This window comes from Castanea sativa, chromosome 8 (genome assembly GCF_040712315.1).
Source record: "Castanea sativa cultivar Marrone di Chiusa Pesio chromosome 8, ASM4071231v1".
NCBI lineage: Eukaryota > Viridiplantae > Streptophyta > Magnoliopsida > Fagales > Fagaceae > Castanea > Castanea sativa.
The window spans coordinates 21,390,308-21,409,762 of record NC_134020.1 but is presented as its reverse complement, the minus strand read 5'-3'; the positions used below and the strand labels follow the sequence as shown (position 1 = coordinate 21,409,762).

The following is a 19,455-nucleotide window of genomic DNA, read 5'->3' as shown; positions in this document are numbered from 1 at the left end:
ATATCGGTTCCTGATGCCAAGATTGTTACAAAATTTGCAGAAGGCTTTGTTGTCAAACTGTAGCCCATTGTCTGACACAAGGGACTCTAGCACTCCAAATCTCGTTATAATGTTTCTCCATACAAACTTCTTGACATCTACATCCCGAATGTTTGCCAGTGCCTTCGTTTCTGCCCACTTCGTGAAGTAGTCCACTGCCACCAATATAAATCTTCAGTTGCCCGTTGCTCGAGGAAAAGGTCTAACTATGTCTAGCACTCACTGGGCAAAAGGCCACATGCTACTGACAGGATTTAGGTTCCTAGCAGGTTGGTGGATCGTCGGGGCATGCCTTTGACATTGCTCGCACTTCCATGCATATTCGATGGCATCTTTCCTTATTTGTGGCCACCAAAACCCCTGAGTCATTGCTCGGTGAGCCAATGAATGTCCACCAACGTGACTGCCGCACACACCTTCATGTAGCTTGTCCAAGACTTCTTCAATCTTGCTAGGGTGCAGACATTGTAAGTATAGACCCTTGATTGACCTTCGATATAGCTTCCGATCAGTAGACAGCCAGTATCGAGCAGCGGTCCGTCGCATTTTAGCCGCCTCTTTTTCATCCTCCAGTATTCGGTCCTCAGCTAAAAAGTCGACAATAAGATCCATCCAGCACTTCCTGGTAGTGGTAACTTGTGAAACTCCCGTCCTAGCGTTAATACTCGATTCAGCCACCAATTCCACCCTGATTAATCGGGGCACCTCATTGACTATCGACGATGCCAACGTGGCTAAGGAGTTGGTGTGTTGGTTCTACCCTCTAGCCACTTGTTCCACCCTCACACTTGAAAAGTAGCTCATAGTCTACTTCACCAACCATAAATAGTCAATTATTTGGGGATCTTTGGCCTCGAATCCCCCCTGTACTTGGTTAACTACTAGCCGGGAATCCGAGTAGACATCCACTTCCTTAGCTCCCAAGTCAGAGACAACTCTTAATATGGCCAGTAGAGCCTTACACTTGGCTTCGTTATTAGAGGCTCTAAAGCCTAATCTAAATGAATGTTCCAGCTTTATTCCTTCCAGGGTGATAACCACGATCCCGGCTCCAACCCCTGCCACGTTGGACGCATCATCCACAAATACTTCCAAGGGATGACTTCTACTTGGCAGACCATCTCCAATCTTTTCGGCAAGAACTTGGCAATAAAATCGGCGAGAACCTAACCTTTCACCGGGCTCCTTGGCCTGTATCTAATGTCAAAAGAGCCCAACCAAGTCCCCCACTTAGCTATCCTTCCCGTAAAGTCAGATCTCATCAACAATGACTACAGAGGATACTCTGTCAGGACATAGACGGTGTAAGCCTGAAAATAATGGGGCAATTTTCGGGTAGAGTGCACGAGTGCTAGCACTAGTTTCTCCAATGGCAAATACCTTGTCTTAGCATCAACAAATGTTTTGCTTATATAGTATATTGGTAGTTGCACACCTCTATCCCTCAACAACACTTTGCTTGTGGCATGCTCGGATACCGAGAGGTACATGTATAAATCTTCTCCGGGCTTCGGGGTTGTCATCATTGGTGCTCGCCCAAGATACTCTTTTAGGTCTTGGAAGGCTTTGTCACATTCTTCATTCCACTGGAACCCCTTATAGTTCTTCAAAAGCTGATAAATTGGTCGGCACCTATCAGCAAACTTAGAAATAAACTGGTTAAGGGCAGCTAACATGCCGGTTAATTTCTAGACCTCTTTCAAACTGCTCGGAGGTCTCAGACATTTCACAACTTCAATTTGATCAGGGTTAACTTCGATTTCTCGTTTAGTGATTAAATAGCCTAGGAACTTTCCGGCCCCTACTCCAAAGGCGTAGTTATCTGTATTGTGACGCAGTGTCATCGGAGTATTTCAAACACTTCTTTGAGGTTGTCAATATGTTACCCCTCGTACTTGCTTTTGATTACTATGTCATCAATGTATACCTTGATCGTACGTCCAATCTTATCCCTAAACATCCTCGTCATCATTCATTGGTAAGTGGCTACTGCATTTTTCAATCCAAATGACATCATGATGTAATGATAATTAGCATTAGGTGTTATAAATGCAGTCTTTTCCTTATCTTCGGTAGCTAGGGCAATCTGGTGATAACCCTGAAAAGCGTCTAGAAAGCTCCTTCTCGGGTGCTCGTATGTGGCATCTACCAATTGATCAATCTTCGACATTGGGAACAAATCCTTTGGGCATGATCGGTTTTAGTTAGTAAAGTCAACACAGACCCTCCACTTACCATTCTTCTTCTTTACTACCACAGTGTTTGCAAGCCATTCCAGAAAGAATGTTTCTTTTATGGCCCCGGCTTCCTTCAACTTCCCAACCTCTTGTCTGACGGCTTTAACATGCTCTTTAGTTGATCTCCTTAGCCTCTGCTTCTTAGGAGGGTACAAAAGGTCCACGTTAAGCTTGTGAACTATAAACTTGAGGTCAACCCTAGGCACCTCGTATGGGCTCCAAGCGAATACGTTTATGTTCTGTACAAGAAAAGGCAATAACTACACCTTCTCTTCGTCCTTAAAACTTGCCCCTATCAGAAAATTAGTTTCACAATCCGGTAGAATCTTCACTTTCACCAAGCCCTCAGCACAGCTAGCCCCCGTTTCCTCTTGGGGTTGCTATAGTTGCTATAAAGGGGTTTCCTCGGTTGACTCCCTTTGCCCGTTCCTCGGCTAGCTGTGGCCACCAAGCACTGTCTGGCTACTTGTTGATTGCCCCTTATCACGACAATTCCCTTATCGGTGCGAAACTTGACCTTCACATGCAGGGTGGAAGGCACGGCCCCCATGGCATGAATCCATGGCCTTCCGAGGATTGCAATGTACGGTGAGAAAGAAGCTACCACTATAAACGTTACGATCACCTCCTTACCCTCCATACTTACGGGAAGTGAAATTTGTCCTTCTAGGATTACCATATGGCCGTCAAACACCATCAATGGAGTATCATACTTGGATAGATCTTTCTTCTTCAAACCAAGTCCCCTGTATAGGTCGGGATACATTACATCCACTCCGCTCCTTTGATCTATCATTACCCTATTTAATAAGAAACATTTTATGCGAGCTGTGACCACCAAAGCATCATCATACGGCTGAATGGTGCCTTCCATATCGTCATCATCAAAAGCAATAGGCTGCTTAGTGTACCTCAACTTCTTCCTGGAAGGTTGCTCGCCTGTGCAACTTTCCGCTGGTACCATGGCCAATACCCCCCTTGACCTAGATGCTTAAGCGCCTTTTGGAATTGCATGGATGACTTCTATTACTCCCAAAGGGAGTGGGAGAGGATTTCTGCGCAACCGAGCTGCTTGCTCGGCCTCTTGATTTTTTGGCTTCACCACAAACTCTTTCAGATACCTCGTTTTCACCAACTGCTTTAGATGATATTTTAACACCCTGCATTGCTCGGTGGTATGCCCCTTGTCTTTATGGTGAGTGCAATACAAATTTTGATTTCTCTTGGAGGGGTCTCCCCTCATCTTGTTCGGCCATTTAAAATATGGCTTGTTCTTGATTTGATCCATAATTCTATGTACTGGTTCCTTTCACCTCTCCCATCTACGGCCCTGGTTCTTGAATTCTTAAATCCCGCTAGGGTCTTGATTGAAAGCTGATATGACGAGGATGATTTATGACCGGGGCTTTACCCTTGCTCTATAACTGATCATCTTCTAACCGTTTATACTCCTTGATGTGTCTCATCAACTGCCGCATATCCTCGGGAGGCCTTCTCGTCAACAATTCCTGCAATTTGGAATCCTCGGGCAACCCCATTCGAAAAGTACTCATCGCGATTTTTTTATTACCCTCGCTGATCTCGTTGTACAGTTCCTGATACCAGTTAGCATAATTGTGGAGGGTCTCCCCAGCCCCCATTTTCATTGAGCGTAACGTGTTCACGAGCTGCAGAACTCGGTTGTAAGTCATGAACCGTACACCAAAATCCTGGATCAATTCAGAAAAATTGTGGATCAAGCCGTTCCTTAATCCATTGAACCATCTCAAAGTGGTGAGGCCGAGGCTGGAGGGAAACATTTTACACATTAGCGCATCATTTTGAGCATGCAAAGACATCATTTGAATGTAGTGGTTGACATGTTCCATCGGATCTGTCTTCCCATAGTAAGAGTTGAACGGCGGCTATGCGAATCTGTTCGGCATTGGTGCACTTTTAATATCTCTTGAGAATGGTGACCAGGCAGCACAATGTAACGCTCGGCTCATCGCGTCCATGGCTACATTTCGAGGTCATCCCTCTTTCAAGGAAGCCAAATCACGGTCTGCATATTCTCGTGAGTGATCATGATTCCGATGGGATCCAGATTGATGGGACCTTGCTGCACGGGGGTCCTCGACACTAGCCGACCTTTCCCTTCGTTCCTCGCAATCCCTTCCTCGATGCCTACTCCTCACTTCCAACTCGAAATCCTTCACCAGTCTTCATAAACGCTTGAGCTCCTGATCCTTTCGCTCAAGCTCTTGATCCCTTTTGTCGAAACGGTTGCCCTGTGAGGCGTCAGACGCTGTTTGGAGTGTTTCAAACGACCCCTCTCTAAGCTTGTACTGCTCTTCTTCCTCATGTTGCCTATCCTCACGCCTTTTCTGCCTTCTTTCATGCCATGTAAACCCCTGTGAAGACCTCCTAGAGCCACTTTCAGCATAACTCCCTGGTCAACTCCCAGACATCCTCTTGTGCGTGTCTTGACAGAACCACAGCTACGTAAGAGATTCCCACAAACGGCGCCAATTGTGCGTACCCAAAAAGTAGTTGTTGGGCCAAACCTCTATTTGGGCTCACAATCTATTTGTATTGTGGGCTATGGATTTCCTACTATGGGTGATTTTATGCCCGGCCACCCAAGTATCCTTACTTCCTTAACTCTTTAGACCTCTCAGAATTGCTCTCCCTTTTTCTCAGTTTTCACTCCCAAATTACCAACCCCTTCTCTCAAATTCCCATCTCTTATTTATAGCCCAAGGCTAGTGGAAGAGTTATGATTATTTTCGTGGTGAGTGGGAAGAGAGGTCCAATGCTATTACCCTTAAGTGGGTGTTTAGTTGGAAGTGGGAGGTGGTGAGAGTGGCATTGGAACTGGTTCCATTGTTAGAGGGACTGCCCGATAGCAATACTCCCTAGGTGATGCCGAGCATCTTGGGACTCATCTTCCCAGGAAATTGCATTCCCCGACCAGGTAGGAACTCACCTTCGCCATTCATGTAACAAATGGCTTTATCTCGTGGTTTTGGGCTTTTGATGGGGGTCAAAGCTTGCCTAGGCCGAGTTTATGGGCCTAATAGTACATGCAACTGTGCATGGTGTCCTAAGACCCAAGGTCCTACACGTGGGGCGCCATTAAGATAGGTTTTATGAATATTGGGCTTAAGGGGAAGTAACGTCCCGTACAGAGATTATATGCTTCTTCTTCAGAACTCACATGCATTCCAAGTTTAATTTCATAGTATTCACCCAAAATTACATTCTCATGATTTTCACTTTTATCATTGTCACCAGCTGTATCAAGAGGATTTTCTGAAAAATTCATTACTAGTCTAGCCTAATCATGAAAAAGAATGTTGAATGAACAAATTGAATAGGCAGAACTCCTAATTTTCTATAATAACGCAACTATAGACTTAAACTAAGAAAAAAAAAAGGAAAAGAAAGATCAAATACCACAGCGAAGACTCTTAGAAAGAGACTATTTATTGGAATCAATTCCTTCAGTAAACCCAATAGAACAGAAGCATCACATTCCTGTACTAGTGCCAAATTGAAAGAGATACGAATCAGTTTCAATACCTTGTTTCTTCAACTCTTTGTTTAACAAAAGCTAGGATATACATAAAAAATAAACTTCCTATTTAGGCTATCACATACATAACATGTTTTGGTTTCGTATTCCCATTTATCTCATTTTCACACTCTAATGTGTCTTTGCTTTCTTTTTCTTTTTTCTTTTTTAATTTTATTTTGGTGATAAGTAAAAAAAAAAAAAAAAAAAAAAAAAACCATCTGTATTTGCAAATAAATTAATAAAAAGAAACTAAAAAAATTTCTCCTTTCCACACTCAAATGTGCATTTGCCTTTCATTTTTGGGTGATAACTAATAAGTGAAAAAAAAAACCATTCCATAGTTGCAAACAAATAAAACTAAAATGAAAAAGAAGATATGAATAGGTATGAAAGAAAGCAGATGAAAAGAAATATTACCCCTATGCGGCGGATTCTTGAAATCAACGGTGGACCTGCGATACTAGGTAGTGATTGTGATGCCTGGTTTTAGGTTTTCAGAGGATTCAACTTACAGTCTCGTAGGACCTGTGATGCTCGGTAGTGGCTATGTTTGACAGCAAAATCCTGATTGAGAGAAATAACTGGCTATGTTTGGCAGCAAAATTCGGAGTTGAGAGAAAGAAAGGAGAAGGAGCACTTGAGAAAGAGAAAAAAGAGAGGGAAAGGGAACACCTAAGAGACAGAGAAACAAATGGGTTTTGGGAATTTTAGGTTTCGTAAGCTTGGGAAAAGTGGTGCAGTTTGATTTATTTTCAGGGGCAAGATTGTCTTTTTATTTGGGTTTGTGGAGTAAACTGATGTGGCTTTTTTTAGACAGATGTCAGTCATTTATTGGGTAAGAAACACCAAATCTGAGGCTGAGCTGGAATTACAGAAACATCTTATACTTTCTCCCTTAAATTTTCCTGCAGTTGTTTATACCAGCACGGCAGCCTTGCACGCTAGATGATTTTTTTTTTTTTTTTGTGTGTGTTAATTCTCCATAAAATTAATAATAAAAAAAATAGCCCGATAGGAGAAGAATACAGTGTAGACGTGAGCATGGATTCTTGTGCGACGTGGGAATATGAGAATGAAGATCTTAATATTTTATATTTAATGAATATCTTAAGGGAATTATAGTGAATTTTTTAAAAAAAAAGTTTTAATAGATAAATAGAAAAACAATTAATTTTTTTTTTTTCATGAAAGTGATTTTTGAACATCTTCTAAAATGATATATTAACAATTTTTTTTAAGGGTACATTTATTATAAAATATATTAATAAATTGTTGTAAAATTTTAGCATGAAGCAATATTTTTTTTTTCAAAGCTAATCAAAACTTACAAAAGGTGGTTTTCAAAAAAAATTAACCTACAAATAGTGCAAATGCTATTGACTAAATAATATTTGCACTAATATTATAAATAATATTAATAATATAAGCATAGATTCTTGTGCTGCCCGTTGACCAATTTTAAACTTGACGTGGGGTTTTTTTTTTTTTTTTTAAATGATTGAATAAATTTGTGGTTCAAATCTCAATTCTCCCATTTTTTAACTATCTTCATTTTAGAAAAGACTTCCTTGAGGTCCTTTGTCTCCAGGAAAGCTCTCTCTTTAGCTTTCTCTTAGACAGTAGAATTGGGGTCCCTTCTTAGTAGAGGTGTTTTGGTATCCCTTGAAATAACGTTATTATTTCAAGGTTTGTTGGTTTTTTTCTCATGGGATTTGTGCGGAATAGTTGTGCTGGTTTTTATCCTACATTATCTTATTTTGTCACTTACTATCATGGATAATTTGACTACCAATTGGAATCATCTCACCCTATTAGATAGGGAAGGACTGAGTTGCCGTCTTGATGAAGAATTGAGTTCTCAAGAGTTCTTTTTGGACACAAAGTTTCTAACAAAAAAGGGTGCTAAACGTTGATGCGATAGCAAAAACTTTTACTCCATTAATTGTGGCCATGGCCGGCCCTTCCACTAGGCCAATTAAGCTATTGCCTAAGGCCCCCAAGTGGAAGGGGGGCCCCAAAAGTTTTAAAAAGAAGGGGTAGAAGAAAAAAAATGATAAATAAAAAATTTAGTTTCAGATGAAACTCCAAAAAATCTAATACATCATTGAGACCAAAAAATAAAAAACTTGGAACATCTTTGTAAACATTGATATCCAAAAAATTCTTTGGCATAAACAAAATCAATTATCCCAAAAAAATCATTATTAACTTCTAGACAAATCAAAAATCAATTGGATAAAATGTAAATCCGATCTAAAAAATTACCCACAAAACAATCTCAAATCAAAACAAATCAAAAATCTCAAATCCCTAAAATTTATTATACCTTCTCTCTCTCTCTCTCTCTCTCTCTCTCTCTCTCTCTCTCTCTCTCTCTCTCTCTCTCTCTCTCTCTCTCTCTCTCTCTCTCTCTCTCTCTCTCTCTCTCTCTCTCTCTCTCTCTCGAGCTAGATGATGATAGTTTGCAAAAATATTATCTTAAACTTGAATCTTTTCTCAAACATGATGTTTATTATGATATTGATGGCTTTGATTTATTTTCAAAGTTAAAAGGTTTAAAAGAAATTTTACAAATAAAATAATATACTCCATTTGACATACTAAATTATATAAAAACGTTAGATTCATTTCCAAATATATGCATTGCTTATAGAATTTTACTAACAATATTTGTTATAGTTACTTCTGCAGAAAGAAGTTTTTCAAAATTATAATTAATAAAATCATATCTAAGATCGATAATGTTTCACGAAAGATTAAGTGGATTAACTATGCTATCGATTGAAACTAAGATGTTATAAGAACTTAAATATAAAAATTTAATTAGTCAATTTGCATCTCAAAAGGCAAGAAAAATATATTTTAAATGAAATATATTATAATATCAAAATATTAAATAAATATTAATTTAATCAATACATAAATATAAAAAATGCTCCATTTTAATTCTCACCTAAAGCCCCAAAATGTCTAGGGCCGGTCTTGCCCGTGAGCATGCTTTGCTTGCATTTATCCTTGGTGTGAAGCAGATGATTTTTTCTGCAACACGGTGTGCTTTCTATTTCTACATTATATGTGGATTTAATGTTTGTTATTGTTTATTATGTTTTTAGGCTAAATATTTTTAACTAATGTTTTCTTTGCAAACTCGTGTGTAGATGGATGCCACAACACCAAAGTACTCAAAGGGAAGGTATGAGAAAATTGTTAAGGAAGGCTCATCCTATTTGAAGAAGGTTAATTACAACCCTGACAAGATCCCATTTATCCCCATTTATGGTTTTAAGGGTGACAACATGATTGAGAGGTCTACTAACCTTGACTAATACAAGGGTCCTACCCTGCTTGAGGCTCTTGACCAGATCAATAAGCCCAAGAGGCCCTCAGACAAGCCCTTCCGTCTTCCTCTCTAGGATGTCTACAAAATTGGTGGTATTGGAACTGTCCCGGTTAGACGGGTAGAGACTGGCGTCCTCAAGCCTAGTATGGTTGCTACATTTGCCCTTTCTAGATTGACAACTGAAGTGAAGTTTGTTGAGATACACCACGAAGCTCTCTTGGAGGCCCTTCTCGGTGACAATTTTGGCTTCAACGTGAGGAACGATGTTGTGAAGGATCTCAAGCGTGGTTTTTTTGCTTCCAACTCCAAGAATGATCCTGCTAAGGAGGCTGCCAATTTCACCTCCCAGGTCATCATCATGAACCATCCAAGTCAGATTGGCCAAGGCTATGCTCTTGTTCTTGACTATCACACCTCCCACATTGCTGTTAAGTTTGCTGAGCTTGTGATCTAGATTGATAGGCGATCTGGGAAGGAGCTTGAGAAGGAGCCTGAGTTTGAAGAATGGTGATGCTGGGTTTGTGAAGATGATTCCCACCAAGCCGATGGTTGTTGAGACTTTCCAAGAGTACCTACCTCTTGGTCGTTTTGCTGAGGGACATGCGTTAGAATGTGGCTGTTGGTGTCATCAAGAGTGTTGAGAAGAAGGATCCTTCTGGTGCCAAGGTCACCAAGTCTGCAGCAAAGAAGGGTGGAAAATGAACCGTGCTGGTTAACCATCTTATTTCCACAACTACCTATCATATTGAGATTGGTTTTGATAAAAACGAGGTCATGTTTGGTACTGCTTTAGTTTTTTGTTTGCATTGTTTTGTGTGTCGTAGTTTCAGACCTTCGTTGTTGGGCTTCCAGTCTCAAAATTGGGTGCCTGATAGGCGGTGGCATGACTATGGGCCTATGGCATAGAGATGAAGTTATTTGTTTTCCTTTCTTGTTGTGTCGAGGTGCTTCAGATTCCTTGAGGCAGCTCAAAAGTTTTGTTATTATGTTTGGAGTTATAAAATAGTATTTTACCTTTTGCTATTTATATCTGGAATCCTGAGGTTTCATTATTGCTAATTTGTTTTTTTGCCGGTTTCTTTGAGTGCTCTTTTAAGTCGTGACCGATGTCTCTTCATTGACCATTATTCCTCCTGCTGCTCACTCCTAACATGTGTGAATTGGATTTCACTTAATGGAGAAGCTTGCTGTGAATCCTCCCATTCCCATATATTGGCAGAATCATGTTTCCTTACATTTGAACAAGGCTTTGAGCTTTAATGCGTAATCATGGCTCCAAATGCTTCTTTCAAATATGTTGAAAGTTACGTTTGGCCAAGTTTTTGAGACTCAATGAGTAAGCGTAGACACTCAATTTTGCACTAATGATTTAATCAAGGAAGATGACTAGGATAAAATAAAGAGATTTGGGGTTCAATCTCCGCCTACACCAAAAACTGATTGTTGTTTTAGTCTGATGATAAAAAGTTATTATCAAAAGCGGACGTCATAGATTGAAACTCTCTCAAAAAAAAAAAAAAAACCCAAAATTCATGATTGCATCACATGCATTAATTTGTTCATTGCATAACATAAAAATGATCTCGAGGTTTTAACGGTTGTAACGGTATGCCTGATTTTCAAATTGGACCGTTAGATTGAAAGATATCACATGATCAAGTTTGCACGGTCAGCATATATTGTGTTTAGATAAAGTCAACCACACGTGATTAATTTAAATTAATTTTGATTGGCTAGAAAATTAAAATTAATTAAATAATTTTGTGATTGGTTGTTAGTTAGTGTCAAAAATAGGCTTGTCGCATGGGAATAAAGGGGATAATCAGATAATAATAAAATTGTGGATAATCAAGACTTTTGAAGTATTTATTTACAAAATTATTATTGTTAAAAAGACCTGAATTATCAAGAATAGAGTTTAATGTTTAGAATATGGATTAAAAACACGTTTAAGCGCAAGTCCCGGCTCAAAAAACCTTTAAAAAGGAGTCCAAAATAGACCAAAACTCAAACGAGGGACCGGCACCCAAAAGGGCCATTCAGCACCTCGGAGTGTCGATCAGCACTTTCCAAGTGTCGATTGGCACAAATTCTGACCCTGGCCCGAGGGCACTTGGATTGAACTAAAACACATCATTTTCGTTTTTTTTTGGAGATAAGGATGCGTCCTAGTTTGTATTTTGATCGCTTAGCGAATTTTTCGAACATCCCAGCCTCTATAAATATAGCCTACATCTCAAAATTTAGGCACTTTTCATGCTCTCTGATTTCCCCTCTTTTTGACTCTTCTTCTCTATATTATATTCTCTCTTACGTCAAAGACGTTCTGGAGGCTCTAGCCTTAGGAATTTCTTTTTTGTAAGCAATGTATTTTAGGTTTCAAAGATAATTGAATAATTTTTTTTGAACCCTAAAATGTTCCCTCAATAAAAAGAGCACGTCCATGCAGGAGGTAGTTTTTTCTTTTCCCTTTTCTATGATATTTTCTATTAGTTTTACTTGATGATGCATGAATAGATGTGTTCTTTTATTTTTTATTTCTGATGTTGATGCCCTGAGTTGTTAAACTTTTCTTTAAAACATGTTCTTAATTATTTTGTTGTTATGGTTTTCCTTTAGAGTTTCAAAAATTTGGTCATTAATAATTTAAAAAAAAAACTAAAACAGATTTGTATTTTCATTAAATGCAGATCTAAATTTTTTACACATCAAAATAAATCTGTATTTTCATTAAAGATAGATCTAATTTTTTTTTACACATCAAAACAAATCTGTATTTTCATTAAATACAGATTAGAATTTTTTTAACACTTCAAAACTTATCTGTATTTTTATTAAATACATATTTGATTTTTCCAAGAAAAATTTCATTTGTCATAAAAATATCAAATTTTGAGATTTAAAAGAGGAAGTCAATAGTTGAGATGTTTTTTGTTTGATGCGTGTAATGTAGATTTATTTCATGAGTGTAGTCCTCTTCTAAAAATTCTTTTTCTCATCTTATTCATAAAAAACAGATCTGATTTTTTCTTCTTTATAAATCTAGACTTTCTTACTATAAAATGGATCTGATTTTTTTACATATAAACCAAAAACATTTTCTTTTTTACTTTGTTCCAAAACAGATCTAATTTTTTTTTTAAAAGAGCAAAACTAATTTTTTATTCACCAAAAACATATTTGATTTTTCTCTACAAAACTTTTTATTTTTTTTACATATACAAAAATAAATCTGGTTTCTTTTTAATGATTCAAATCAATTTTTTTTTATTCACAAAAACATATTTGAATTTTTTAAAAGAAGAGGGCACATTCATAAAATAGATTTATGTGAGTCAATTTTGATTAGGTTTGTCATGTACACAGCATATCATTCATATCATGCTTAAAGGGTATATTGGTCATAAGAGTCTAGAAGACCAGACTCTGTCTGGGCGGAATGGGTGCTTAACACCTTCCTATTCTATAACCTAGCCTCCAAACTTAGTTTCTTTTGGATAGGTAAATCTATGCTTTGTCTTTATTTTTATTTTTGGGTAGATTGTAACAAGGACAAAAAGCCATGTAATTCTTTGGTAGATTGTAACTAGGACTCCAAGCCTTGTAATATCCAATCTATCAAGTATTTATTTTTATTCAATTAATGAAAATTAAGCATGTTGATCATATAAAGTTGTATTTAATTTTTTTCTTATTCTTTTTGTATATATATAAAAAAGTGGTGACTCTGCACCACTTACCCCAAAAGAGAGGTGCCCTGGAAAAGCATCCAAATCTCTTTTTTGAGAGCACCCCAAATTTCTGTGGTGTCTCATAGTGGCGACTCCGTTGGGGATGTTAATGGCGAACTCACCAACTCATTGCCTAAAATTACTGGATCATTTCTTGTTGATTGAAAAGGATAGACCATGCCGTTCAAACCAATGCAATGTTCATTACATTACAAGTTGGGAGGTGTAACGTTCTAGCTATGGGAAACAATAAAACAACAAACCCACCCTACAACATAATAACTTAGAACCTACCCCTAGGCCAGTCCAAGAAAGTAAGAACAAGAAATTTGAAGTTGAGAGATTTATTGCTAAAAGAGATTCGATCCCTGATCCAAGATGCAAATGGGAAGTTCAAGCAAAATTGGGCAGGTCCTTACATTATCAAGCAGATATACTCTGGGGGAGCAGTACGGAGAGTAAACAAAGAGTAAAAAAAAAAAAAAAAAAGAGTGAGAGAGCAAACGGATGACCTGCTAGGTTGAAAACCCGAAAGGGTGACCTAGGCAAAAGTTAAAGCAAATAAAAATAATGAAATATGTGATGACTTGATCCTTCTACCAAGGAGGTACAAAAGCAACCATGCATTGGTCCAGTCACAATTTCCCCAAACTCACTTGATGGGGAACTAAAATTAAGACCATCTCCATTTCATCCATAAGAGTCGTCCAGAGCCAAAGGTGGCCCGAAATGATATGCTCGTCCGTGGACGTAAGAAGGTCATCCATAGACATGAGGGTCATCCAAGGAAAAACACCTAGACGACCCCCAGCACTTGTGATATTTCTCGAAATTGACCTATCCACAAGAGTTTGTAACTCAAACTACATGCTATCAAATCCTTGATCATCGCTAGTAAATAATTAACTTCTAACGACAGTTGTAGAAGATAAGATTGAATGTTTTAACTTTTGTAGCGGTTGTAGAGGTTAAGTCTGAACTTTCAAACTTCCACAAATATTTGGGAAGTTACCATGCAAGTAACCATTCCAAAAACTCACTATATAAAGATTCATCAACATTAAACAAAAGGTAAGTTTTCACTACTCCTAAAAAGTTGGAATTCCGTAGTCCTAGAGAAAAAGCTAACTTAAGCATCGAAGGGTTCTTGGCCCGTCCATCCCGGTCTCCTTCGATCTTGTGTATTTTTCTTGTCGGGCCTTCCAAGAAATCACCAATCCATTAAAGCCCGGAGCATTCAGCCTACTGATTTTTTGTTCATCATCAATTGGCATCTTCTGTGGGAAGTCTAAGTTTGTGTTTTGCAATTTATCTTCCTTCAAAAAAAGGCTGCATGGTTCGGATAAGATCGATGGCCACTAGTCCAGGCCACCATGAAAGTTGGAACGCTTCTAGTAACCTGAACCATGATCGTTAATCAGCACCTATCATGCAACCATCTTCCATCCAACACATTCAGTCCATGGCAGCCGCCATGGCAGAATTAACCTGTTAGAACTAGGAATTGACTAGGGAGATTAGTTTAAGGAGGAAACACCATGAAAGATACATGGAAGGGTAAGCCCAGAGTCAAGAAGTTAGGGAAGGAGAAAATGCTGAGCCTGAGAATTAGTTAAGGGGTACCACCTCACGAAGGGTGCCATACTTGGAATGGGAGATGGATCAGATAAGGAAGGCCATGGACGAGATGAAGGAGAACATGAGAATGGCTAATCCCGTAGATGATTTAGTCCATTAGAATGATTCCCCTTTCATGCCTTCTATCAACAGTCATCCCCTGCCTTCGAAGTTTAGGATGCCTTCCTTGGACTCATATGATGGGACACGCGACCCTTTTGATCATATTGTTACTTTCAAGACTACTATGCATCTTTAAGGAGTTCCAAATGAGATTATGTGTAGGGCCTTTCCTACCACCCTTAAAGGGCCGGCACAAGTGTGGTTTAGCAAGATACCTCTAAACATTGTGAGTTCCTTCGAAGAATTGAGTAAGTTGTTTGTCAAAAATTTTATTGGAGGACAAAGGCATAAGCATTCCTTGTCCAGCATGTTAACCATAGAACAAGGGGAAAATGAAAGCTTGCGGTCCTTCCTTACTCATTTCAACAGGGAAGTCCTGACGGTAGACGAGATGGACGACAAGTTGTTATTAGTGGCCTTCCATAATGGAGTTAATTCTGATTTATTCATCCATAAGCTTTATGAGCAAGAGCCTTAAACCATGGTTGAACTCGTCCATTTAGCCCAAAACTTCATGAATGCAAATGACTCAATCATAGCCAAGAAGAGGAAAAAGGCCAAGAGAATGGAAGAGGATATCCTGTGCCATCCAGAGCAGGGTCCTCATCCAAACAAGGCCCAGACGGGAGAGAAGAAAGATTTAGACAATAAGAAGGCAAGTTCTTTGGCAAGAAGTCAGCAATATACGCCCTTGAACATGCCACTTGAACAAGTACTTATGCAGATCAAGGATGACCCATCCTTGAAGTGACTGGAAAAAATGAAGGGAGATCCTAACAAGCGCAATAGGAATAAGTATTGTCGCTTCCATAGAAACCATGGGCATGACACGGATGAGTGTTTTGACTTGAAGTAGCAGATAGAGAATCACATCAAACAGGGAAAATTAAGAAACTTCCTTAGACGAGATCACAAGGACGAGAAGTTGAAGGGAAAGGTAAAAGAATCGTCATGGCCCCCACTCAGAGAAATAAGAGTTATTATAGGAGGGACTTCAACAGGATAATCTTCCAAGTCAAGGAAGACGTATTTGAAGGTGGTGAAAAACGTCATGCTCTCTGGACGACCTTCAAGGAGGAGGGGGGCAGATGAGCAAGCCATTTTGTTCAGGGACGAGGACGCTAAAAGGATTCACCACCCATATGATGACGCGATCATCATCACATTGCTTATTGCTGATTACACGACTAGGAGGGTATTGGTAAACAATGGAAGTTCAGCAGACATTTTATATTACCCTGCCTTTAAACAAATGAGGCTTGGACGAGATCAACTTCGTTTAGTGAATTTGCCATTGGTAAGATTTGGAGGAATGAAAGTGCAACTTGTGGGTACGATCACATTACCTATGGTGGTAGGGGCATACCCACACAAATAGTCAAAGAGGTAAACTTCCTTGTTATGGACTGCTCGTCTTCATACAACGTTATCATTGGAAGACCGACCTTAAACACTTGGAAGGTGGTAACCTCTACCTACCATTTGTCTGTTAAGTTCCCAACAAATTATGGAATATGTCAAGTGCAAGGGGACCAATTAGCCGCCAGAGAATGCTACCTAGCCATGTTGGTTATGGACGAGCACATGTAGACGATGAGCATAGACGAGAGAAGGGTTACCACGGAGCCCACGGAAGTATTAGAAGACATCCCTGTAGAAGAGGGTAATCCCAAGAAGTTTACCAAAATTGGAATAAGTATGAAGGAGAAGACGAAGCAAGACCTCATCTAGTTCTTAAGGAAGAGTATTGATGTTTTCACGTGGATTCATGAAGACATGCCGAGAATTGACCCAAGTGTTATCACTCATAGGTTAAATGTACACCCATCTTCCAAGCCTGTTCATCAGAAGAAAAGGGTCTTCGCTCTGGAGTGAGATAATGCTATCAAGGAAGAGGCCCAGAAATTAACCACGACGCAATTTATTCAGGAAGTCTATTACCTGGATTGGTTAGCAAACGTGGTAATGGTTAAGAAGGCAAATGGAAAGTGGAGGATGTATGTAGACTTCACTGATTTGAATAAAGCTTGCCCCAAGGATAGTTATCCTTTGCCACGCATTAATCAGTTGGTGGATTCAACAGCAGGGCATCAGTTGCTAAGCTTCATGGACGCCTTCTCATGATATAATTAGATAAAGATGGATGAGGCAGATCGAGAGAAAACATCCTTCATTACTAGTCAAGGTTTATTATGCTACAAGGTGATGCCCTTTGGTTTAAAGAACGTGGGGCAACTTATCAAAGTCTGGTTAACCATATGTTTTGTCCACAGATTGGACAAAATGTGGAAGTTTATGTAGATGATATGTTAGTAAAGAGCTTGGATGAGGAAAAGCACCTAGATGACCTTCAAGAGACCTTTGATACACTAAGGAGATATAACATGAAGTTGAACTCGAGCAAGTGTGCTTTCGGAGTTTCGTCACGAAAATTTCTTGGGTTTATGGTTTTACATAAGGGAATTGAAGCCAATCTCGATAAAATTCAAACGACACTGAATATGGAACCACCAAGGAATATCAAAGAAGTCCAATCTCTAACTAGGCGAGTTGCGGCTCTTAACAGATTTATCTCCAAAGCTACTGACAAGTGTTTACCATTTTTCAAGGTTCTCAAAAAGGCATTCAAATGGACAGACAAGTACTAACAGGCCTTCCAAGACCTCAAAGCCTATCTCATAACGACTCCTCTGCTGAGCTCGTCTATACTAGGTGAAGAATTATACTTGTATTTGGCAGTGTCTCCACATGCAGTAAGCTCAGCATTGATTAGAGAAGAAGAAAAGATACAGAAGCCATTTTATTATACAAGCCGAGCGCTGAGGGGAGACGGTACCCCATGAGGGAAAAACTAGCTTTTGCTTTGGTCATGGCTTCCAGGAAGTTACGACATTATTTTCTGGCTCATGTCATCAATGTCTTGACAGATTATCCACTCAAGAAGGCGATGAACAAGTTGGAAGCCGTAGGACGACTAATCCAATTGGCCATAAAACTTAGCAAGTTTGATGTTAGGTACCAACCAAGAAGCGCTATAAAGGCTCAGGTCTTGGCAGACTTCATTGCAGAGTTCACTCCTAACCAAGGTGTGTTAGACGAGATGGATGAAGCTCAAAGGTGGGTCGTCTATGTAGATGGTTCGACCACATTATATGCAAGAGGAATTGGAGTTGTGCTAAAATCTCCTAAAGGGGACAAGTTGAAATATACAACTCGTCTACAGTATCAGACAACCAATAATGAAGCTGAGTATGAAACTCTCCTCAAAGGGTTGGAATTGGCTAAGTCCCTAGGGGCAGAGTTAGTACTCGTCCACAGAGATTCTCAGTTGATCATAAATCAAGTAAATGGAATGTGTGAAGCTAAGGAAGATCGAATGAAGAAGTATCTTAGTTAGGTGAAGTAGCTTATCAAAAAATTTAAGGAAGCTAGTTTTGTGCAAGTCCCAAGGAAGGAAAATATGGAAGCAGATGTCTTGGTGAAGGTAGCTTTGATAGAGGGGGCTATGGACGAGTATGACAAAGTCCAATACATGCCAAGCACAGACCTTCTAGAGGTACAACAAATTACAGAAGAAGGAAATTGGATGACTCCGATAGTAGTTTACCTCAAAGATGGAAGGCTTCTGGAGAATAAGGACGAGGCTAGAAAATTAAGGATCAAAGCTGCTAAGTATGTCCTCAAAGACAAGGTATTATATAAAAGAGGCTTCTTTCAGCCCTACTTGAGGTGCTTAGCTCCGGACGAGTCAAACTATGTGTTGAGAGAGGTTCATGAAAGAGCATGTGGAAACCACTCAGAAGCAAGAGCGCTAGTCCATAAAGTCATTTGTCCAAGTTACTACTGGCCAACTATTCAAGTAGATGCTAAGGCTTATGTCAAGGTGTGTGACTAATGTTAATGCTTCAGCAACGTCCCTAGACAGCCATCGAAGTATCTCACCCCGATGATGGCCATATGGCCTTTTGTGCAATGGGGATTGGATATCTTAGGTCCCTTCCCACTTGCAACCAGGCAGATGAAGTTTTTGGTAGTAGGGTTCGATTAGTTTACTAAGTGGGTGGAAGCCAAACCCTTAGCCAAGATCACACAACAGAATATCAAAAACTTCATTTGAAAGAGCATTGTATGTAGGTTGGGGTACCTAGGGTACTAGTGTCTGACAATGGACGCCAATTTGACAACACACCTTTTAGAGACTTTTGTGAGAACTTTGGAATTAAGAATCATTATTTCTCACCCTCCCACCCGCAAGCAAATGGCCAAGCAGAAGTTGCAAACTGATCCTTGTTGAAAATCATCAAGACTCGACTTGAGGGGGCAAAGGGAGTATGGCCAAACAAGCTACCAGGTGTTTTGTGGGCTTACGGATGACTGTGAGGACCCCCACAAGGGAAACTCCTTTCAAAGTAGCCTATGGAAGAGAAGTTGTGATACTCGCAGAAGTGTACATGGCAAACCATAGAGTGATGAAATATCAGGACGAGGATAACGGAAAGCAACTTCGTCTGAACCTTGATCTAATAGACGAGGTAAGGATGAACTCGGATCAAAGGACAGCAAGGTATAAAAACCTTATGATGCAATGTTGAAGCCCAGGCATTTCAACATTGGGGATCTCGTCCGAAGAAGGGTCTCTTTGGCAACCAATAACTCAGCCCCTGGAAAACTGTGACCTAATTAGGAAAGACCCTACAGGGTTCTCAATTGCAAGAGACAAGGATCTTATTACTTAGAATCCCTAGAGGGGAGAAAGCTGAAGCACCCTTGGAATGTTGAGCACTTAAGAAGATATTACCAATAGGATAA

General features: G+C 39.5%; 1 protein-coding gene and 1 pseudogene across 1 annotated transcript; both read left to right on the top strand.

The window, feature by feature from the left end:
• LOC142607321 (elongation factor 1-alpha-like) overlaps positions 1-9,877 on the top strand; it is a 45,296-nt pseudogene extending 35,419 nt beyond the window's left edge.
• Positions 9,878-17,485: 7,608 nt separating this feature from the next.
• LOC142605996 (uncharacterized) lies at positions 17,486-18,930 on the top strand. Its single transcript, XM_075777419.1, has 3 exons — positions 17,486-17,989; positions 18,071-18,529; positions 18,781-18,930. Exons 1-3 carry the CDS (start codon positions 17,486-17,488, stop codon positions 18,928-18,930), a joined length of 1,113 nt encoding a protein of 370 aa, XP_075633534.1.
• Positions 18,931-19,455: the final 525 nt, after the last annotated feature.

Coding starts and splice junctions, on each gene's coding strand:
- LOC142605996 (XM_075777419.1), top strand. CDS start 17,486: ATGAGGGAAAAACTAGCTTTTGCTTTGGTCATGGCTTCCAGGAAGTTA. Junction 17,990..18,070: donor CTCAGTTGATCATAAATCAA/GTAAATGGAATG, acceptor AAAAAATTTAAG/GAAGCTAGTTTTGTGCAAGT. Junction 18,530..18,780: donor ATGCTAAGGCTTATGTCAAG/GTGTGTGACTAA, acceptor CATTGTATGTAG/GTTGGGGTACCTAGGGTACT.